Here is a 25,121-nt window from a genome sequence, read left to right on the forward strand (position 1 = left end):
CCAAAGTTCTCCAAAAGAACAAATAAGAGAAGTGACAATATTCCACATTGCCACAGTGTTTGAAATATATAGCATCCTTCCATTCGTTATTTAACTGTTAAGTCTTTCCCCTTCAGTGCAATGGCTTACTTTAAATTTTTGCTAGTGGGTAAGGAGTCAGTAACATGATAAAATGATTCCAGGCCTTCATGTGAGTGTTGGATTGAGAGAATGAGTGCTACCACATGGCAGAGCACTGTATGGCAAGAAGTTTGATAAGGATCAGAATGAGCTACACACCTGCAGAGAAGATTCGTGGTATTTGGGCCTGCATGCATGAAAAAACACAAAGGATATGTAAACTGCCCTTCTATTAATTCTATTTGAAATATATGTAGAGTTTCCTAATGGCAAGACAAGGATGGCCAGTCAAAGTGCTGGTCAGTTTAACAGAACATTCACTGTTTGAAATTGTGGCTCGCTAAGTACAAATGCAGCTGAGGGTAATCAGATGTCATCTTCATGTTATTAAACTTCAAAAACACTGTGTCTGAGTGGGTCACATGAAAGTAAGACTACAAACCTCATTGCAACAGCAACATAAAAAGCACTGCTCTCAGTAAACATTAACACATATGAAGCAATTCTGGGAAGAGCACTCACCAACCGCTAGCCCAGTGTAACAGCAGGTTCCAACTTTATTACACTGGTCAGTCATTACCCAGAGCACAAAGCGCAACAGTTATCAGCCCACAGGGAGCAAAAATCTCCTCACCTTCTTGTGTGTTCGTAGCTCATGGTCAATGAGGTGGGTTCCTCATCATAGCTTGCTGTGGGTACAGTTTCTGGAGAAACATCTTCATCCTGGGATTTCTCTGTCAGGCTGCCATCTTCATCTTCCTCATCCTCTTCTTCCTCCTCTTCTTCATCTGGCACCCCATCACTTAATTTGGGGTCATTCAGTGCATGGCGCTGGGTTTCACTATCTTCCTGAATGTCTGGCCTATTGAGACACATTTATATATTCAGTATGCCAGTCAGTAATGGAATGAGGATAAATTATGCTAAAAAGAGAGTACAATGATATAAGAATTATGATGTTATCACTTTTTTTTTATTTAAAGATCTGACAAACGAATCTAGTGTTGGGTTCAGTAATCTCATAAGTCAAACAGTAAGTTTATCAATGGTAAACAAATAACTTAAAATGTATTTCCTTATATACTTCATAATGGAATTTGTCATATTTAATAAACTGAGGTACTACTGTATGCATCACCAGACAACAAATTTCACTGGTTTCATAGATACATGAAAAGCAAGAAATGATCCACATGCATGCAAATGTCCACCACAAATATTTTACTAGCATAAATGTTTTTGATTTCATTCAATTTATTTTTATATAATGTACTACTTAATAGGGAGGCTCACAGCAATTTACAGTGCTGTAGATATTTAGAATAAAATGTGTAGTGCAATGCAATGCACAGCACAAATATAAATTCACCCACAATTCATAAATCACTAATCAAACAGACATTTTTTTGTTTCAAGTTCTTCTCTGTCAGGTTCTTAGACGCCATAACGGCTGAGTAAGAACAACGTCACTATTAAGAGAGACCAACAAAAAATACATAGCTATAAAGGAGCAAAATTGAGATTTTTTTTTTTTCTGTTACCTTGTTAAAATACATTGACCAGCCACAAAATTAAAATCATCTGCCTAATATTGTAGTGCCGCTTTGTGCCACCAAAACAGGTGTCCTGCGGTATCTGGCACCAAGACATTAACAGCAGATCCTGTAAGTTGCGAGGTATGGCCTCCATTGATCAGACTTATTTTTCTACAGATGCTCAATCGGATTGAGATCTAGGGAATATGGAGCCCAAGTCAATAACCTTGAACTCTCTGTCATGTTCCTCAAACCATTCGTGAACAATTTTTTGCAATGTGGCAGGATGCATTATCCTGTTGAAAAAGGCCACTGCCATCAAGGAATCCTATTGCCATGAAGGGGTGTATGTGGCCTAAAACAATTTTTAGGTAGGTGGTACATGTCAAACTAACATCCACAGAAATGGCAGGACCCAAGGTTTCCCAGTAAAACACTCCAGAGTATCACACTGCTTCTACCAGCTTTCCTTCTTCCCATACTGCATCTTACTGGCAATTCTTCCCCAGGTTATGATCTAAAAGAAAATTTGACTCATCACACCAGGACATTTTCTTCCATTGCTGCATGGTCCAGTACTGATGCTTACATGCCCATTATAGGTGCTTTTAGCAGTGGACAGGGTTCAGCATGGGCACTGTGACTGGTCTGCAGTTACATGGCCCCATACTGTATGCAGCAATCTGCGATGCACTATGCATTCTAACACCTTTCTCTCATGGCTAATATTCAGTTTTCAGCAGCTTTTGCTGCAGTTGGTCTTCTGTGGGACTGGACCAGACAGACTAGCCTTCACTCCAAACATGCATCAGTGAGCCTTCGATGCCCATGACCCTGCTGCTGGCTCACCTATTGCCCTTCCTTGAACCATGTTGGGTAGGTATTAACCACTGTATACCAGGAACACTACATCTGCTTTTTTGGAGATGTCCTGACCCAGTCACCTGAACAATCCTTGAAAAAAGGTCAGTATCACCCCTCAGCTATCCATAACTTATCACTTAATCTAAATGATCTTAGCTGCACACCTCTGGATTTTTTTGTTTTAGATACTAGTGTCAGTATAGGGAAGTCATGAAAATGTTTCAGAGAAGGCACCCTAATTGGGAACTTAACTACATTCGAAGCTCTGCAAATAGGCTGCATTTTTAATGACCATGTCATATTTTTTTTTTTAATTTGGAAGGCAAATCTGAGCTGGACTGTAATCCACAAGGTGCCAGGTATAACTCATATCACTCACTCACAATATTACTCCAAGCAAGCCACCTCATCTGATAATGTTCCAAGCTTACAGGGATATAAATAAAACATAACACCTACAAAGTGTTCACTATGGAGAGACACTATATAAACTAAAGCTTGTTCTAATGCATTTTTCATTACAAAAACATCTGTCAATAAAGCACCTTTCAGTTGAATTGATAAGAACTGTGCCACTGATTCAGAAGTGACGAACAAGGGACCATTCATGGGAGGGAATTGCTCAGGGTTTATTACCAAAATATATTAGTTTTTGTGTTGTGTCTAGTTTGAATCAAATACTCTATAATAAATAATGGAACATTGTTTACAGGCTGTGGATGTCAGATTCAAACCTGGCCATACATATGATAATGGCTCAGTTGACTTGCATCAAGGGACACTGAGTATTTTTTTTTTTTTACCAAGTACTGGAATTCTGAAAAGGTCATTCAGACTTGCTCCTCTGACATGTGGATGTGCATTAGGTTCTGCACATCTTACGATGAACAGATAAACTGTGCAGTGTATGATCCTTACCTGCATCCGATCCTCCCTGAATTGAATGAAATCCCTCCATAACCCTGGCAACCATTGGGTAAAGATTAAAAATTAAGGTCTGCATGTGTATTCTTTTAAAGTTTCTGAAGTTACATAAAAATTACATAACAATTCTTGTGTTATGTTACATAAAAATTCTTGTGTTATGGAAGAATCATGATATTTTATGATGTTTTAAATGAAGTGATGGCATTGAAAAGATCCTTATAGTCATTATATAGTAAAACATAGAAAAGAGACATTTGAAACACAAATTTGTTTTCAGAAAATAATGCTTATGACAACTATAGTCTTGGAGAAGTCGTTCCATCCCTAAGACCAATCCCTCCAGTCAGCAGTCTCATTCTCTCTAACATGTATTCCTTATAAGTCAAACTATATTAAAACGTAGACCTACAGAGACATTTTCAGCACATCTGACTTCAATGAGGAGAAACTAAATATCACAAACAGTTTCTTAGTTTCTTAGTCACAGTTCAGAGCCAGATTAAATGTCACACAGTTAAAATGATTTTTCCTCTCTAAAATGCAGGTTTAAAAGATTCTGGCATTTGTCATCTAGTCTAAACATGCCAGATGGGTGTTTGTGTTAGTTAGGGTTAGATCAATTTATCTTTCAGATAATACCCGAGCCCCACTTCCCTGAAGCAATCCTGCCATCCTCATTCAGTGTCAGCATAGTCTATTTCTGTATATTCCAGACACATCTGCCTATCTTTAACAGGAAATGCCAGTGCCATTTCTTTTTTCTGTCAGTTTGAAACAACCACAAAGTTTTATATAAGTATGCGAGTAGCTATCCATAAAACTCAAGTAAAGTAAAGTAGCAGTTGTTAGCAGTGACCTTAAAAATTAAGTGCTGCAGAGAATAATTTCTAAAAAGAACCCATCTAAAGATTTTTTATTGAGTTATGTAATTTCAGTAATATTGAAAAGACAACCCTAGTATCTGCCTTTATTTTCTTCTGTGTGTATATTGTATACACACACACATCCACATCCCACATATCCTCATCAGTCAGTATTCTTGGCCATTCATGTTAAATTGCCGTAAGAAGTTATATACAGTATTCTGACACAATCAGCCTGACATAAAGACTGGCAAGTACTCGTCATATGGGCTGCAAAGGGTGAGGTTTGGGGTAGCTAGACTTGTTCAATTATTATGTAGCAAAACAGGAAAAACTGAATAAACATTTAAAGCATAATTTTTGTTTATTGTTTTATGACTCTTGACTATCTGCATTACAAACAATGAAGCCTTGTTCTTGCTTGCATGCCAAGCCAACCTTCCCATTTCTTAATTTTCCTTCTAGACAAGAAAGACATCACTATCCAACTGTTCTACTTCATTAGAGGTTAAAATATATTACTCCAGTCTACGACAAATGGGAAATGAGATGTGGAGGTTTGTGGTGAGAAGCTTGTCTTCTGAATTGTACAAACTTAGTTTCGTTGTCTGTTATGCAGTAAGGGTCTAAATGTAAGGTACTTCATGTGAAAGTTTAAGTAATTTTGTTGTGCTTTTTTATGTCCAGATTGGGGGATTTGTGTCTGATTTTGTCACTTATGTCATCAGCAGTGTAATTTTGTGAATCTGTTCTATCTGACTTTTTATAGGAGATCAACTCTCATATTACTTGGTATCTGCTCTTTGCATTTTCAAAGAAAAGATTCATAGCAAATCCTTATTTTGTCTTTTGCTGAATTTGAATTCTTGCTTGGTGTATTGGTTTATTGACTGTTTGCCTGGTTAATATTTCATGACTTCTATAGCCCTGTGGTTTAGTAAATTTGCTGCCTCGTGACCCTTCCTGTCAGACATCTTTTCTGCTTTTCTGTACACATTAAGGAAAAAAGGCCTTTTTTCCCCCTTTATATCCATCTTCCCCTAAAATTATCTTATTTTAATTGTCGCTGCTGTAACTGCATTCATTTAGTAATCTTTCACTAAAACATTTTCCACTTTTATATGGCATCTCTGTTAAAATAGGTTTAGTGTTAATGATTTTTTGTGCTATGAGTTAAATATAAAATGATATTTCTAATCTAATTGAGAATCTAGCAAAAGTATGTAGTTAGACACAAAGTAAATTAAACACGCTTCAAATTCTGAATCTGCTGCGGTTTCATGGAAAATCCTCACTGCTAATACAAGTTGTCTGCAGTCTAATATATCTGTCATGAGTCAGGATAAGTTGACCAGACTGCCTTGTGGGATTTATGTAGAAACTGAAGAGGTTGTCTTCCCATAAAACCAGACTGAATTCCAAAATTGCTTTGCTCTTCCACCAGGCTTCATCACCTACATTTGATTCTTCTCGGTCATTAAAGCACCCCTCCTTTTCTAACACTTGTTACTGAATTAGAATCCCATTTCAAGATTTACATTGGCATTGACTATATTGGGATTTCATGCCTTTAATGTCTCAAATGGTCATAATTCTTATTGTACAGTGCATTAACATATGTCATGTCACTCAAATGAAAGGTGTAAAGAGCAACTGATATCTTAAAATTGTGATGGCCACACCCTAATGTCAAACTGATATATTTTACAGAGTAAGGAGACATTTTTATTAGTACTTTCCACTGAGTGAGACAGAGACAAAAATGGGTTGATTTAAAAAAGACTATGGCTTTTGTAGTGGGATTTATATTGCTTTCTGGCATAAAAGGCTGTGGCATTGAAGCCAAACTTAAAGTCACATGGTTACAAATATAGTGCTCACAATTAGCATACAATATTACACCATCAGTCAATCTTTACTTTATACAACATCTTCCCCAGCAAGTAGCAGGAAAAAAATAATAGGAGGGTAAATAAAAATGTAAAGGCAATTTGAAAATTATGCAGTAACTACGCAGATAGAAGCTGACACAATACAACAAATTCACAATAGCTTATGTGTAGTTTGAACACGCACAGTGCAGTGCCCTGCTGTTAGACTAGGTGAAGAGAAGATGAACATTGGCACTATGCTGTGGGATTGCACCGTTGTTGAACAATGCGCTGTAGTGAGGTTTATTTGGGCAGAGGGAGTGAAACCTGCTGAAATTCACCAAAGGATGTTGGCATGTGGAGATCAGCAAACTGTTTTAGGTACCCATCTTGTGCAAAATTTATGGAACCCAAAATCATCATTCACTATGGCATGTGCAGATCCATAGATGATATCCAAATTGTGCAGCAACAGTAGACAATGTAATCTGTTGGTCTTTTCTGATATTGGTATTTGCCATCTCGATGTGGGCTTGTGTGTACAATATTGATGTTCTACTGGATCAAGCTTCATCGATTACACTTCTTCCCTCTGTAAACCTACCAACACATTTATAAACATTTCACTGAGTCATGCTGTTTTCACTTCCATACTGCGCCAACATCCTTTGGTGAATTTCAGCAGGTTTCAGTCCCTCTGCCCAAAAAGAACTCACTACGGTGCATTGTTCAACGATGATGCAATTTCACACTTTCATTTAACATTGGCTTCAACAAGAGCAACGACAGAGCACTGTGCTGTGTGTTTTCAAACTACCCACAATCCATCATGAATATGTTGTATTGTGTCAAGTTTCTATCCATTGTGGTTACTGCATAATTTTCAAATTGCCTTTACTTTTTGATTTATTCTTGTAAAAATAGTAATGCAAAACCTAATAAAATTTGAAGAATGCTACTACCTGAGTGCATAAAATAACAGTGCAACACCTCTCAAACCCACCTAATCAAATTCAAGATCGTTGGGGTCTACAGCTTATACCTACACATCAGGTGCAAAGTAGGAACCAACACTTGATTAGGGTGCTAGTTCATCACAAAGCTCGCTCATGCACTTATTCACACACAGGGTCAATTTAGAATTACCAATTCATGTAACATGCACGTGTATTCTGGGTGTTTGGGGAAGGGGAGGATTTAGATGGAGCACTTGTAAAACACCCAAGCAAACATGGGGATGCCATGCAAACTTTACTGCAAAAAATAATGGGTGCAAGATTTAAACCCAGTAACACTGGTTATATGAGGCAACAGTTAATATTTAAATGTAAAAATGTGTAAGTGCTCTTGGGATAATGTCTAACATAAAGTAAATAATGAGTTTTTTTCACTACACTAGGCCTTTTGCAAACAATCAACTGTACTCATACTAAACACATCAGACTGTAAACATACCTCTCCACTGTAGAACTTGTTGTCTGGTTAAGTTCGCTGTTGGCAATAAAGTTACGAATTTCTGAAAAATAAGAGTCTTCTTTTTCATCTAAAAGTGCGTGATTTTCTGGTTCTGAGTTAGGCGAAGAAATGCTCGTTCCCAGATTAGAAAGAATCCCAGAATGTTGACTCACTACAAAGAAAAAAAAACCAAAACAAAAGATATTTTTGAAAATAGTAGACATGCAAAATACAGACAATGCATGGATTTCAATAAGGCGTGGTCCTACCTGGAATGTTCTCATGCTCGTGCTTTTTTAAGTGTCGATCGAGGTTAGTCTGCTGGCCAAAGCAGCGATTGCACAGATGACATTTGAAAGGCTTCTCTTTGTTGTGGATGTTACGCACATGTCTCTGTAAATTTGAAGAGATGCTAAATGATCTGTCGCAGTATTTACATCTGAAAAAAGAAACAAAAAGAAAATAAGGCATTTTGATCCTTGTCAGACAACTAGAATGAGGAGAGAAGTATTTCTTCTGTACAACATGCCTCTGTTGCAGTTGGCACCGGCTTGCAAAACCTCTGAGTTTATTTTATCAGTCCTAGATGAAAAAGGCAACTACTATTGCATGTATTAAAAGTTTTTTTCTTTTTTTTACACCAAATTTTCATCTTTTTCTGTTAGCACTTTATCTTGTTAATTTAATTTCAGAATTTAATACAGCAGAGATACAGATTGAACTTTTGCAAGCTCTTTTTACACATTTAACAGAATTCAGCAAACTTGATGCTTTTTAAATACATATTCTATACCAATATTTGATGGTAAATGTCTTTTCCAAATGGCTAGCAAATAGCATTGTCTAATTAATTACTTGTTCAGTTCAAGAGCTGCCTTATGATCTTGCTCTGCCCATGTATTAAGAAAAGGTAGAAAATAAGGGTGATCAGGTTCAGCATATATACAGTATCCATCATTATATACAGAAAACAAAAATCAATATTTCATAACACCCTATTGCATATACTTGAGTAATGCCAAACATGCTAAACCCAATTTAATGTATTTGGGGGAGATGGGCTACATGCAACCAAGGCAAGCTCACCCATACTTTGCCAGTTTAGAAACGTGTAGTAACCTACCCTGTTATTTATTGGAATGTGTAAGGAAATCTGAAGTACCCCAAGAGAAAATCCCCTTTTGTACAGGGGGAGAATGTGCAAAGTCCAGACAGATGATTCTGGTGTTGGAAATGTGAGGCAACAGTGCTAACCACTAAAAACAATCAGACAGAAAGAGTGAAATAAAAGCTACAAAACAAAGCAAAGGGTCATCTAGGCGGCGCAGCAGTAGTGTTGCTGCTTTGCAATAAGGAGCTTGTGGGTTTGCTTCCCAGGTTGTCCATGCCATGAGAGCACTTTGAGTAGTGAGAAAAGTGCTATATAAATTTAAATAATAATTATTATTATTTTCTAAACACACTTTTTCCAGTAAAATTAACATTTTTATCTAGAAAGCTTATATGTGCATGTCTCTATTTCAGACATTTCCTTTCCCAGTAGTTATACTGCATGTGGGAATTTACTGTAGATGGCTGAGGAGTCCAGTCCACAACCCATAGACCTTGGGACAGTTCTTAAATGGAAATGCTGCTTGAGAAATCATTTTGGTGCTACAGGGGATATCCCCTGGTTATGGTCTCCTAGCTTGTAATTCTGGACTTTTTGAAGGTAGGCCATAAAGGTGTTTTGCTCTGGGCACCACAGAACTCTCTTCCTCAACTGGAAGAATCCTAACTCTCCTATTCTAAGTCAGTGGGTAACTGATGTTATATACTATTTGAAACTGGAAAAAATCAAATTTGCACTTACTGTAGAAGATCTGTACAAAACCTTTTCAAAACCTGGAAGGATCTAATCAATAACATTTTAGAATAAGCATTTAAATTGAGGAAGCAGGTTCCCCTCTTTTACTCAATTTATCTTTATTAATTTATCTATTTACTTATTTTTACTAGCTTTAAGTTTCACTCTGCTGGCCTTGCTCTCTTTCTCAGGGGTGGGGATTGATTTTTTTCTAACCATTTTTTGTAAAACTTGAGTTATTTGTATAGAATGCTATTTGATTTTAATAAAAATCAATAAAATCAGCCATGAATAAAGGTGTGGGGAGATGGGAGTCATTCTGCATGAGCCAGTCCAGTGGAGTTGGGGCTGCAGGAACATAGCTTTGCTGCTTATCATGTTTGCTTGGTGTGGGTGGTGGAACATTGTGAACACTTAAGGAGAAAAGTCCTAAATTATATTAATCCAAGAAAGCCCCTGCCTTGCTGTCCTTACTGTTTACTGTTCTTTGCTTGGAACTTTGAGACTGGTCTGACAAGCTGTTAAAATGTGCATTTAATATGTCCAAATATATACAGCACACATTTATCTGTTCAATAAATCTGAGGCACACCACAAAAAATTTACTGGGTTGCATGGTATAATATACATGGGGTTGAAGTAATAAGTAGAGGTGACAAATTACACTAATACCCTAACTGTATTCACATGTGGTTTCTCCAGGAACTTCAAAGACCCAACAAGTTGTTAGGCTGACTGTCAGCACAAAAGAGATTTAGTGTGAATTTCTGAAAAGGACTTTGCTTCCTTATAGCTGCTGCTGCCCAGATAGGCTCCATTTACTCATCACTGTACTTCGAACAAGTGGTTCCAGAACATGCATTTCATGCTTGCTTAAGAGTGCAGGAAATATTATGAAAGACCTCAGCCACCCAGTACAGTCACTTTCCTTCCTCTTCCATTTTGACAAATGGTACGGGGCTATTAGCACTGGCATCCTAGTTTTTAACTCTAAGCTCATAAAGATACTCAACCGCTTCTCTCTCTCAATCTCTCTTATTATATGTGTTACACTATATATATATATATATATATATATATATATAATTGTTTCTATACTGTACTTTATAATGTATACATATATATATATACACACAGAGACAGAGAGAGAAAGTGTCTGATGTATTTTATGTAGTGTTACACTTGTATGCTGAATTTATTAAATGTTGCTATTATTGTAACTGTCACTACTCTGTGGAATGCATCTCTTTTAACAGAGTATACTTGACAATAAACTTAAACTTCATAGAAAACGTTTATCTGCATGTTAGTTTAGCATACAAAATGCATTTGCACCACCTAGTGGTGACGTGTTGGTACTGTAATGTATGATCAGGCCCAAGCTTTCAAGCAAACAGATTCGGAAAAGGCTCATTATATTGTTTGGAGATGTTTGTAGTCACGTTGTAGTCACACAGAACTTATTTTATATGATGAGTAATGACTTACATTGCAAAAAAACAAAAACAAAACAAAACTGTAGACTTTCACTTAATATGTGAGTAGACTTGGAAATATATTGGTTCTGAATGGAATTGACTGAAGGAAAAAACGAGTATACTTTATATCTTAGGTATCATACTCAGATCCCAGAGGGCTGCAGATTTTAGTTCTTAAGCTAATAGATGACCAGATAACTCGGGAACTCTAGATAAAAGCTCAGGAATGGGCACCATATTCTTTCTAACCGAATTCTTAAGTTCATGAAATAAGTTATTTAACTGTAAAGGATTGCTAAGTGTTCTCAGTATTGATATTTTTCTGACAACACGTTCAAAATGTGTGTGAAATTGACTAGCAAAGGGTTTACATAATAAAGTAATAAGTAATTATTTTTGAAAATCTTCTTCAGATATTAGATACAGTACATACAGAAAAGTGAGGCATAGTGCAACATGGTGATTGGCCTTTAATAGAAAAAAGTTCCTAAATAGATACATAAATAAAGACATAATTTCACTTTTTTCAGAAAGATGATGTATTAAATTAATTAAGAAATTACATCATTGAATAGAGGAGATAATTGGTTCTTATTAGAAGCAGTGAAGGTTAAATAAACTTTATTGTGAAGATTTGTTTATAATATTACATAAAAAGCATAATTAATTACCTTTCAAAAGAAGTTCAAATAAGAATTCTGGGTAAGTAAAAAAAAAACTATATTGTGAGAACCAAACATAGTCCACTTTTTTTCACTGATTCTTCTGGGTTTTAAACTCTCCTTATTCAGCTAGTCAGCGGTTCAAAACAAAGAAACAAACAAAAAAAAAAACACAAAAGGAGCCAGGGTCCACAAAATAAAAATAAAAAAAAAAGTTTTAAATAATTATAAGTGGAAAATGTCAATTGTATTTTCTTTTGCATCCCAAAAATGTTGAGATGTGTGGTGCCACCATGTTAGCACACTGCAAATGTTGCATGCAATGGATGGGCAGTGCCTCTTGGACTTGTTAATTCTTTGCATCTGATAAATGAATGGATGGATTTATGCCTATTTGAAAATTCATATTTTAGCTATACATTTATAGCAGCTATAGTATTTAAAAAAAAAGAACCCTGCCATGGACTGGCATGCTTGTGCCCAATGCTGGCTGGATAGGCATTGGATTAACGGGGTTTGAGAATAAAGGGAATATGAAGGCAATTTTAGGTGTAATGTTGTCATAACATTTCAAACCAAAAAGATATTCTCCTCTCTGCAAAACAAACACACTCATTTTCGTTTACAACATTCAATACGTGTACAAATTGAAAAAATAGTTTCAGATGTGCCTAGTAATCACATACTCTGAACAATTTTTACTATCATGAGATAACTCTAACACTGTATGCTAATATCAATTAATTGATTATGTGTGTGTATATATATATATATATAAAAAATATTTTTTCTCCAAGAGAAATGGTGAAAATGAATTTTATAAATTAAGCCTTGTTTCAGATAGGTACATTACAGAAAAAAAAATTAAATAATATGCCAGCTTGTAAATTATTTTATTTTATGCCATATGTATTATGGATAAGTATTTTCATGCATATTTTATTAGAGAAAGAATGTGTTTTAAGAATATTTTATTTATTTTTGTATTTTATGATCACTGAACAATAAGCCTACATAATTTTCGTTTTGTTAATGAAAAATGAACAGTTGTGGCCTAGAGTTTTATTATAAAATAAATTAAAATATTGTCTGGTTATGCAGGAGATTAGTGTAAAAAGTTTTTTAAAGGTATAAAGTAAAAAAAAAAAAATTAAAAATCTTAATCAGTATTGGAATTGGCCGATCAAGTAACATGAAAATGGTGATCGGTATTGGCATTAAAAAACATGATAGGAGCATCCCTACTCAATATGTAAAAGTATATTATTTATTATGGGAAATTTCAACCATTATAATCATAATAAAGTGATGTCTAAAATTTGTGAAATGTCAATTTGTTTTTCTATTTTCTTTATCTGGTACCAAAATAATGTTCATATTATGCATTTTGACCAAAACAAAACTTGACAAAATTCTGACCAACTTAACAAAGATCAATGTTTAGTTGTTACCAACAATGTACCAGTTAAAACAATGAAACTATAACGGGATGTATCACAGTTTTGAAAGTTACTGGATATATTCAAAGTTATTGGATATGTTACTGGATACATTTACACAGGTTTACACAAAGTTATTGGACACATTTTCTCTATAGTATAGAAAATCATTCATGCATAATCACCATCTATCAAATGCGTTTATGTTAGCTACTGAGATGCTAAATTTCTCCATATTATCACAAAACCTTGTGTCAAGTGTTCTTAGTAATTCAATCTGCTAGACCCACAGTTAAATCAAAACAAGTTTGTTCTATTTGTTTGTTTGTTATGAAATTACAAATTAGTACTCTTAGGCAGTACATATTTAAGCAAACCACCACATAAACAACAAATGCATGTTCTGTTCCATCATGTATTGGAGATGGTGGCACTGACCAGAAAGCAGGAGACAGAGCTGGACATAGCAGAGTTAAGGATGCTAAGATTTGCACTGGGTGTGACAAGGATGGGCAGGATTAAAAATGAGTACATTAGAGGGTCTGCTCAAGTTAGACGGTTGGGAGACAAAGTCAGAGAGGTGAGATTGCGTTGGTTTGGACATGTGCAGAGGAGAGAGGCTGAGTATTTTGGGAAAAGGATGCTAAGGATAGAGCTGCCAGGGAAAAGGAAAAGAGGAAGGCCTAAGAGAAGGTTTATGGATGTGGTGAGAGAGGACATGCAGGTGATGGGTGTAACAGAACAAGATGCAGAGGACAGAAAGATATGGAAGAAGCAACCTCTAATGGGAGCAGCCGAAAGAAGATGAAGAAGAATTGTCTTTATGGTTCTTACCTACTGTAGAATGTGTGCTAAATGTATTGTTAACACTAATTTGGTTCATGAGAAACAAATTTGCAATGACCTATCAACATATTATCATAATAAAACATATACTGAAAGAACTGCACTGTTAATAAGCGGGTCCACTGAAAGTAACCTTCAGAAAGTTTCCAGTGTTAACTGGTGGCAAAAGAAGTCCATGTGGGAAAGATGGTACCTAGTCCTCTTAATGGTTCCTTTGGGTCCCTCAACGTATGAGATACTACTGACAGTTGGTGGTCCTATAGTAGCATAATGACCACAGACGTAAGAAAGAATTTCACAGACTGGGTTTAATTTCCTCCATTGTAACTGACAACAGAAAAAGAGAGGCAGTTTAAGGAGACTGCATAGTGGTATGTTGGGAGGCGCTCCTTGTCCATCTTGCCTCTGTGTCATTTAAAACACACACAGTGAACGTTTAAAACATTTTCAAAACATTGGGCTGGAAAGACACCCAAGGAACACTGTCTTATAAAAGTACACAGGGCATGACCAGATAACTAATCAGCTAGCCTACTTGTCCATGTTTCCTGTTCCTTTCATCATGTTGTTCATGATCCTGTTACATACATTTAAAGCACTTGAATCAAAAACTCTGATAATTAACTTCCATACCACTTTCACTCATAATTCTCATTGTGAGGCCTTTAATATTATTATTGTCTTCTAAACTGAAGACCCACCCTTCTTTCTGTTGCATTTAACCAAATTTATAGTCTTAAAAAGTAATACTTAGAGATAAAGAAACTACAATATAATTAGTTACTGTAATATTTATGCAAAGGACAATTTATTTACAGTTGAAGTTGTGACCAGGTGAAAGGTCTATGGGGACAACTGAAAAACCCCAGCCTACCCTTACCAACCTTTGCCACTGCCTTAAGACACAGTTTTGATTCCCATGGCCACAGTAAATCTCCCATGTCCTGCATTTTTTAATAGACAGTCCTTGGTAGTTGGCTGCAAGCTCCATTAAAAAAAGTGCTTCAGATGAAATGATGCAGGTCAACAAATCAAAGACTTATCCAGATGATTAGAGAAAGTGGAGCTTGAAACTACAGTTGTCAGAGAGCCAAAGCAATAATAATTAGCTTCTTCTGTAAACAGAACATACAGAGAACTGGAGAGCTTTTATAATTCAACATTGTCCTGAAATTATTTCCCTACTTCTGAACTGACAAATTTAATCATCTCCATTCCATTCTGACAGAATTCAACCCACTATCCCACAACCATAGGTGTCTTACATTTTTCATTAAAGAACTTGATATAAACTAGTATTTTGCATATAAGAAGAATTCCCTTACATTACAGTGACGTGTTACCTGTAGGGCTGCTCTCCTGTATGTGTACGTAAGTGCCGAGTGAGGTTTGCTGACCTTGGAAAGATCTTCCCACAGTACCTGAAGTAATTCAAAATTACAAATCAGTTATAAGCAGTGTAGATTGCAGGAAATGATGTAACAGAAAAAGGGATAATTCAGAACATCTTATCATGATATAGAGAATTTTATTAAGTTAAAATTCAAGTTAAAGTTCAGTCTAATGTCTATGTGCAAAACAACATTTCTTTTGATTCTTATTAAAAAACCTAATACTTGGTTCAGTCTTACTATTTCTTTACCAGACAGTCCCTTGACTCACTATATTCTGTTACCACAAAAAAGGAGCACACATGACTGAAACAATTCCAGAATACTGATTCAGAAAAATTAACAGTGAAATGATGAAACTACCACTAAAAAAAAGAACATACTCCCAAAGTTGCTCTCTTTAGCACACAGGGAGCTGAAACCTTGCATCAGTGACATAATTATCAAACAAAAACAGAGAAACCCTTTGGTCCTGGCTAGTTCTTGTTCAGATTAACTTATGGGCAGAAAGCTCTTTACTGGCCTTGGGAAAACCAAGCACAAAACATTCATTTTCTTTCAGTCTTAAATTCTGAGCATACATTTTCAGGCTTGTTCTTGCCACCTGACACAAGAAGGCATGAACTAATGTTAGTTATGAACAATTTTCTTCTCTACTCTTGCCTCTCTTAGTCCATCTTACCTGCAGGTGTAGCGTTCCTTTCCTTTCCTGAGAATGGCATCAGATAGAGTAGGTGGCGGAGAACGAAAGTTGAACAGGTGATGTGAAGGGTGCTGTAGGGAGCTTGTGGTGTCCAACTTCAGGGTTCCAAAACTCTCCAGCTTTTCTGTCATGTTCTCTATTGCTGACATCTACAGACAGACAGGCAGACAGACAGACAGACACAGGGCTGGTTAATGTTTGGATTGCAGTGAATTTAAAGCTATATTGATAAGAAAAAAAATTGTCTAAAAAAATGTATAACCGGAAACTCATTCTTAAACACAATTGAATTCAAAAATGACCTGTTAGTTAGAACCAGTTAATACCCAGGATGAGTTCAATGCAAATTTTAGAAATCAGTTTGCTCCTCTTGTATTAAATTAAACAAAAATTACCTCATATTGTAAAAAAATGTCGTGGTTGATCAGAAATGGAGAGATAGTAAATTCTTCTAAATAATACTCTAAATAATATTTCATACTGTCATCTTATGGAAAAATTCAGTATATTTGTATTCAGCAATTCAGAATTTGTATTCTGCCCTTATCAATGGACTAATTTCAATGGCTGGGGGTGGGGGGCCTGGAAACGTCTACTGCAACCATAGCAAAGCACCAGAGGTAACCATTAGAGCAAACTAATGTGCCGGTGAAGAATTCAATTACCTCGCTTTTGGGCAGATGGGGGAATTATAAGGGAACTCATCCAGACAGGTATATATGTTTAAATTCCCAAAGTCACACATACCTAACCCTAAAATATATGCCACCTTACGGGCAAAATAGTCTGCTATTTTGAATATAATGCCATCACATCACACGATAAGCAGAATTGCTTTAGGATACCGGATAAATAAAAGAAGCAACTTCAAAAGTCATGATGCTCACTTCTTACTTCCAAAGAGATAAGTTAAAAAGTCATAATGCTGACTTCTTTTTTGAGAGTACAGACAAGCAGATAAAATGGTCAGTCACTTAACACTCATGAAATCCTGATGAGTATTTCACATGGAGCTTTGGCTATTTTACTTATGGCTTATGCCTGGCCGGCAGCTCTACCACAAGTCACTAATCTATGATGGAATCTCCCCCTACAAACTGTTTGAAATATGCTGCCCAGTGTGTACAATAGGGGGAGGCACTTGGCACTTCCTGCTCTCTTTTGGGAGCACTTCGAAGGAAGAAGCAAGGAAGCCGTCAATTACAATGAGTGAGTCACCTTCATGAACTATTGCACGTTTGTAGCCATTTAAATGAGACTTTTGGGAATTTCTGCTGCTTGGCATATCATTCTTTCAGATAGAACCTTAACTACCAGAAAAAAGGATAGCTGCAATACACAAACTACTGCTTGTCAGAACCTCACAGAAATTCTTGAGCTTAGGATATCAGGAACTATCCCAAGGGCCACAGGGCTGCAGACTCTGACCACACCTTACCAAGTGCTCTGTCATTTGGCATGCTACAGACAAGCAGCTCCTTATCAGAAAATGCAGTTTGTTATTTTGAAAAGTTTCATATCATGGTGCTCCAGATTAAAAAACAGTGCTGTTATTGGAGCTCTCTGATTTTTGTGTGTCTTTTGCAATACATTTTTTCCAGTCAGATGCCAAAGGAGGACACAAACACTTGGCACAGCTTGCCGTTTTTAATGGTCTTGGTTGGACTTGTGTAAATAGTTATTAAAGCCCACATTCAATATGTTTATTTTCCCAAAGTTCTTGCAATCTTCAGTGTTGGGGCATAAAAATGGTAGAGAAGAAAATGAAAATGTTATTTGCACAATGATATAATGAGTTAAAAATACTGATGTAATCTTTGTACACTGTAATGCAAGGTATGCTGAAAATCTGAATGGAAAGAAATTTTAGCAACAATAAGAAACCACAAGAAAACATGGAGCAGAATGAGGACAGCTGGCAAGGCCACAAGAAGAAAAAAAATGACATTATGAAATAATATACGAGACTACCACAACAAAAGGTTACATTTCACCACTCAAGTGCAGCCTCTTTGCATTGGGTATTCCTAAAATGTTACATCTGAGTACAATTCACTTTCCTGTGTCACTTCACATTTTTCACTGTCTAGGGAAAATCAAATATTCTTGCTGTATTTGTACTTTGAATAACCCAGCTTTGAAAATCTTCTTGGACAGACTAGAAACTGCTACAGTTCAACCCATCTCACATACAGTAACGCATACACAGTTAGTAAATAAGAGCCACATTTAGATAGCTGTTCTACGTACTTCAGGAAAAGAAGCACAGATGTGGGGTGGGCACATCTTGTGAGAATTTGTTGCAAAGCAGGGTTTAGAATGTTAGCAGCTGCCATTGTTAACTTTTTGAAAGACAACACATTTTAGCTCAGTTGGGGGGGTGGTGTCTGTACTTAAAAGTGACAAAGTAGGTTTTGAGGTTGCTTGGATGGGATATACCCAGGTAATAAAAATAGATTATTTCACATGTTAGGAGCTGTTTGCCAATCAAAACTCAACCATGCAGCTTGGGAGGAGATTATAAGTGAGGGTGAGGAAGTCGTAGTCATAGTTTTGTTCATTTAATGGAATAAATACTAGACTATTTGCTGTCTGTTTGGTGAAATCAGTCACAGATCACAAATCCACAGGCCACAAGATTTGTATGTGACTGTGTGAACTATCTATACTTTGCTGCTAGGGTTTGGCCCATAGCCGACCCACTGTTGCTACAGCTGACCAATCAGAAAATGACGGGGGTGGCGGCTTTGTGTTTTTGATTGACCTGCAAACAAAACATTTCAATGTGGCTATAAAGTACATTATGGCATTTTGATTATTCTAAAAACCACAGCAATTGCTTTCATTTAAAAAATAAAAAATACACTTTTGCAAAAGCAGACCTCTTAATTATCTCTTTACTCTGTTCAATGAAAAAATGATAACCAAAATTGTTTTATTGATTCCAGACATGTCTACAGTTATACAGAAAGACAGATGGAAAGAGAATTTGTTTTCTAAGATAACTATAATGCTTGAAAAATGCAGTATTAAGACCTCATGTAAGCAGGAAGAAAGAGATCATAAATGAGCAGATTAAACACAAGTCAGCACCCAAAAATTCTATTGACTCTGGCCCCACAGAGTTTTAGTTTTGCAGAATCAAAAGGAACAACAAAACATACTGTATTATAGAAGTTCAGTTCTTGAAGTAAATTGTATTTCTGGTTGTATAAGGATGTGTGAAGCAGATTGGTAATATACACAATAACTTGAGAACATCTGGTACTGCATTTCATATATATATATGAATGACCAGGGACATTGCCCCACTGGGACGCCTGGAGCAGGGAAAGACCGGGAGAGGGGCAATATCTCCCCTGGGTGCAAGAGGGCAGTCCCCCTGGTTTCCATCTGGGGCCATGGATACGGAGCTGGGAAGCTCAACCCTGTGGGGGTCCGTGGCCACCACTAGGGGGCGCCTGGATGGTTCCCAAGCCCTAGAGGACAGCACTTTCGCCACACCAGGAAGTGGTGCCGATCCAGGAACTGTGTACGCCCGGAGTGCTTCCAGGTGCAAGGGCAGCACTTCTGCCACACCAGGAAGTGCTGCCGGAAGACCATCACAGAGCACCTGGAGCACATCTGGGGCGTTATAAAAGGGGCTGCCCCACTCCATTCAGGGAGCTGGAGTCGGGAGGAGGAAGATGGAGCTTGCGAGAGAGGAGTGGAGGTGGTTGAAGAGAGGAAAGGACTGAGTAGTCGTATGGATTAGTGGGGACTGGATTGCACACTAAAAACTATCAATATTGTAATTAAACCGTGTGTTGTGGACATCTAGTGTTGTGTCTGTCTGTGGTCGGGTTATCTTTTACAATTTATATATACATATATATATATATATATATATATATATATATATATATATATATATATATATATATTACTCCCAGTATCCAAATGCAATTCAAAAACGCTGTACTTAAATATGGCATATTTCAAGGCTCTTTGGTAAACTCCCACTTTTTCATTACAAAGTAGTAGTTGTGGATTCATCCACAAACGCAACATCGTGACCATGTCAGCTGAAAACATGACCCATAAACACAGATCAGGCTGTTACTCCAAAGGTATTGTCCATTTACTTTTTGTTCATATCCAGTTTTTTACTTAGGGAAAAAAACATTTTGAAAAGTTAAAGCCTGAATTATGGAAAAAACATTAATTCCACAAATATTTAAATATCTAGTGTATTGACATTTCACAAAGAAATTAGGACTCTTAAAATTTATAGTACTGGAAACTGTACATTCACACCCCACAGGAGGTGATTTTGCGATCTGATTATTAAGTTATGAAGCTTTTTGGATATTTTACCTAAATTCTTTTAGCTTTCTGCCATCACTTCTGTCTCGGTAATGAACACTGGATATTATGATCTGCACAGATTCATATTTATTTGATTTTTTATCAGTTACAAAACTTCTTTTTATTTTGGCATCCACTAATTTTTCTCATATTCATTTTTCTGTTTCAGTGTGAAGCTGCCTGACCCACTAGAGTTGTGAATTCACAAGCATATGTTGTTATCCTCCTGCATAGTTAAGCTGCAGCCTAGACTTACAAGGGATGCTGTTGTGGGATTTTCCCATTCATTGTTGGTACATCCTTAATAGTAATCAGTTCTTTTTTACTTTTTTCACAGCTAGAATGTGGGTACTTGACTTTCTCTACTTTAAAGTTACACTTGTCCACAATTAGAAAAAGTAGGGTAATGTTCCCATACTGATAGGAAATAGTTTATTCATTTAAAAGAAACTTAACATATTTCCAAAACTGTAATGTTTACAAATTCTTATCTCATTAGTGTTTTCATAGTTACATAGTTTGTTAAAATACATTGCAAGCTCACTCACAGTCTGACACTGATGAAGGGGGTATGTTCCCTGAAACATGTAGGTTGTGGACACTGAGTTCTCTATTATATGCTGGGCACACTACTGTATTCATTGGTCTGCAAAATCAATATTGCTATAATTGAGGCTTGAATAACATTTAGACTTCAATTTGCCTCATGCCCTTTCCTTATTTTTGCTTATTTCTTCTTTTTGGCAGTCTGCAAATTACCTTTATTTTATTACAGCCATGTTTGACATTTGTTCTTTGCTCTACATATCGTTTGTACATTTATGCTCATTGTATATTTACATGTATGTTTTCTCCCTACATACTGTACACAGTTACAGTATATGCAACCACGGTTTGAATGTCAGTGTGGGATCGCAGCAATCATGCCTATTATTTCAAAATCCTGCAAGGTTTCATCTAAAGGGGGAACATCCTGCTGTGCTCTCAAAGCAAAAAAGGCTATCATTATTGCTACTGTGGAATTATTTCAGCATCTAGCTGTGTTACCTGTCTAAGATGGGTTGAAATCTAAGTCATCAATGTAGACCTTATGGTTTTTTTTTTTTTTTTTTGCTACACTAGTTGTCCATTTTGTCTGGTATAATAATGCACACCTGATTTTTTTTCCTTCATGTGACCTTTCCCATTTCTGACAGAGCCATTTTTCGCTGCTTCCCCTTGGCATCACTTGTCAAACTGACTGCTCTTATACTTGAAGCGTTTTGCTGGGAAAATGCGGCAGTGATCGCTACCTCATTGGTCTGGTTTGGCAACTCTGGCTTAGTTGTGTTGAAGCTGTAGTTTCCCAATGCGCATATCAATTTACTATTATTTTCACTTTTCATTGACCACCATATGAAGTTATTAGTCATTAGCATTACAGCTATAGACCTTGTTCATGTAACCCAAGCAGGTTGAAGAAAGTCAATTCCACACTGCAGTTGCTGGAATATAAAGTTGGACCACAGATTAGACCCTTATTTGGTATTTTTAATATAATTTTTGATTTTTTCATCCTTCTACATGTTGTGCCTAATTTCTAATTTTTTTTCCTAAACATAGCAATGAGATGGACAAACAGATACACAGATACACACACAGACATTTGTCCTTTTATTAAGGTGGATACAAACAGAAGACTTATGTGTGCTTTAAGTGTAGTGTCATACATTTGAACAAGGAAGTTAGAAATAATAAGGAGATTAGTCTTTTTTTAATACTGCATAACATATAACATACACCAATTAACAAAAGCTCTGCATTCATTCTTTGACTGAAATAGGCATGACTACAGTTGTCTGTTGACTATGAAACTATTTTCTAATTGGCTTATCCAGTTAAGAGTTGTGGGGAGCAGGTATCTATCCCAGCTGCATGGTGCACAAGGCAAGAATCAGTCTTGGCTTGCACACATCCAGATTTACTCATATGGGGCCAAAATAGATTATCTCTCTGATGATATAACATGTAATGTGTTAACAGAAGTGCATAACATCAGAGACATAAAGATGGTGAAGCTGATATGAAAGCACAGCTCATTTCTAAAAAAAAAAACACTAAATGTTTGTTAGTATACCAACTAAAATGTGATACATATTTGAATGGTGTGGGAGTGAATAGGATGATGTCTCCAGTTGTGATGAGACATTTCTGCTGTTAAGCTCAGTCTAGCTCAGGTATAACTAATAACAAAGTTAAATCACTTATATAACGCACTTAAAAACAAGAGAACAAAGGCTGCTTTGCAAAATGTCTTAAATTCTAATATTCAATTGAATTGTTTAGTTTCACAAAAGCTAGTTAGCAAGATTTGGAAAATTAAAGTCTTTGGAATTTGTGACTTCCATCCATCCATCCATTTTCCAACCCACTGAATCCAAACACAGGGTCACGGGGGTCTGCTGGAGGCAATCTCAGCCAACATAGGGTGCAAGTCAAGAGCCAAATCCCGGGCGCCAACCCACCGCAGGACACACACACACCCAGCACAATTTAGAATCGCCAATCCAATCTTTGGACTGTGGGAGGGAACCGGAGCACCCGGAGGAAACCCACACAGACACGGGGAGAACATGCAAACTCCACGCAGTGAGGAACCGTTAAGTGAACCCAGGTCTCCTTACTGAGAGGCAACAGCGCTACCACTGCGCCACTGTGCTGCCCAATTTGTGACTTTGATATTTTAATTAATTTGACTTATCCATTACGCATTATTTTACAGTTGATGATACTAACCAGCTAATGTGTTTTTAAAACACCTTTGAAGATTTTGTTTAAATGGAAATATCCTTAATTATCTTGTATTAGTTTTATCTTTAGTATTAGTTTTAGGTGGTATTTATTTTTCAGTTACTGGTCAGAAAATGTTACCGAATAAATTTAGTATGTGTACATGGTAAGAAAATAAGGGTGGTATAAATATTATACAATACCCTCTAATAATACAGTGCCCTAAGGCTGCGGACTAGTGGTGGACCAAGACTTAGACTGAGTGCAGTTGCAGTGAGCTTCTTGGAGTTGTACAAAGGGAACAAACTTGCAGACTAACTTAGATCACCTCGTGAACAGGTTTAATGGACTTAGTATGGCGAGTAATTTTATAAAATGAATTTTCCAAACATCAGATCGACTACTGGAGGAAATGAAAAAGCTCTAAAATGCCATTAAAAAATATGGAAACCCTTTTTTAATATTTATATTTATGAAGGTGAATAAAGGTTAAGCTGCATAAAAAAATTAAAGAATTTTTGTGTTCACAATTTCAATATTTCTAGTGTTTCATTAAAATAATTAGAATTGTCAGACTCCGCTTCTTGCAGCATGGATTCACAGGGTTATTGAACTCATTCCTACAGTCCTAGAAGCAAAGCACAAGTTAACGCTCCACAAACCTGGCAGCTAGCAGCCCCCAAACATGCACATGGCAAGTTCTTTAAAGGTTACCAACTGGTTGTTTGATAATGTCTCCGTTAACACTCTGGGAACAGATAAAAAAACTTTCCATTTTAACATTACAGTAACATTGCTGAATGACATTCTGGTATCCTAGATGTAACTTCAGATAACATTGCAGTAATGTTAAATTGCTTGCTGGGACAGAAATATTCTGGCAGTTTCTTCTATGCTGTATTACTTCAGGGTGTCATGGATGTACAGTATCTTTGCAGGTATCTTCTAGATCTGATATGAGACCTCTCACTATATGTATAATATGTAGAACTTTTGTTCTACCGTGAAGCTTGATCTGTGATAAGATATTCTTTAAAAATATTGTCCTGCGTCTGGATAGGTATTTTATACAGTATACTGTGGTGGCTGCTGGATTAATTTGGTGATTATGAAAAGCTGAATTCATAATGAATGACAAGATTAGCTCTTATGTATTTACTATGTAATTGGGAAATAAGTTACAGAGAAACAATTCTGCTTCAGATATAATTCTACTAATGTGTACCTCATCACTTTGAATTTAGGGATTTTAGGGTCTTTTCATACACTCTAAGTGAATTAACTTTTACAAGAACAACAGTTGATCTAATGTAGCTTAAAACTTGCAATTATATTATATCGAGTTTACATTAGAAGGTACTTTTGCCCTGTGTGTTGTCCCTTTAAATTGAGAGGAATGTGTAGCGACACATTATTAAGTTAGAGGTTGGGCTAGCACACTGCCATTAATGGACAATGTGACATACAGCTGAGCAAACTTAGGAGAAACACAAAATTTAAAGAAAGACTAGCTGTGGATTAGTTAAACTTGGGACAGACCTTGTTCCGTTAGTTACTGAGACCTGAGGATTGCCTCCTCTTAATACTGTACTACATAGTCTGGTCTTGATCTGCTATTAGTACGGTACTATCTTATGTACAATGTAACTGACACTATGCTGACATCCCCAACTCAGTCAATACCTTCCACCTATTTTTGTTATGTTAAGGAGGAACATCAAGTCATGTAGCTATCATCTTCATTTATTTCTATTGTAATTTTTTTTCTTTTCCAATTATTTGATTATTTATTTCATTTCATTTTTGTTACAATAAAATAAGATAAAACGTTAGTCTACCATTTTAATTTCTTTCTGTTGTAATTATTTTTTCTCTTGTATTATTTTCATTTACCTATTTTTATGTAATGTTTATTATGCACATTATTCTTCCTGTAGTAACAATCTTTACTAATATTACCGCCCTTATTGAACTACAATAAGCAGGTTGTCTGTTTTGATCTACA

At 36.3% G+C, this 25,121-nt stretch overlaps 1 protein-coding gene across 6 annotated transcripts in view; it reads right to left on the reverse strand.

The window, feature by feature from the left end:
* Positions 1–25,121, reverse strand: part of prdm16 (PR domain containing 16) — a 445,445-nt gene that overhangs the window by 9,219 nt on the left and 411,105 nt on the right. For all 6 annotated transcript variants that reach the window (XM_028807457.2, XM_051931284.1, XM_051931283.1 and 3 more), the window contains 5 exons: positions 15,980–16,149; positions 15,250–15,327; positions 7,905–8,074; positions 7,636–7,807; positions 755–982 (listed from right to left, as the gene is read on the reverse strand). In XM_028807457.2, the coding sequence (XP_028663290.2) occupies positions 755–982; positions 7,636–7,807; positions 7,905–8,074; positions 15,250–15,327; positions 15,980–16,149 (818 nt within the window). The remainder of the gene's footprint in view (positions 1–754; positions 983–7,635; positions 7,808–7,904; positions 8,075–15,249; positions 15,328–15,979; positions 16,150–25,121) is intronic.

The sequence above is a fragment of the Erpetoichthys calabaricus genome, chromosome 8 (genome assembly GCF_900747795.2).
Source record: "Erpetoichthys calabaricus chromosome 8, fErpCal1.3, whole genome shotgun sequence".
Taxonomy (NCBI): domain Eukaryota; kingdom Metazoa; phylum Chordata; class Cladistia; order Polypteriformes; family Polypteridae; genus Erpetoichthys; species Erpetoichthys calabaricus.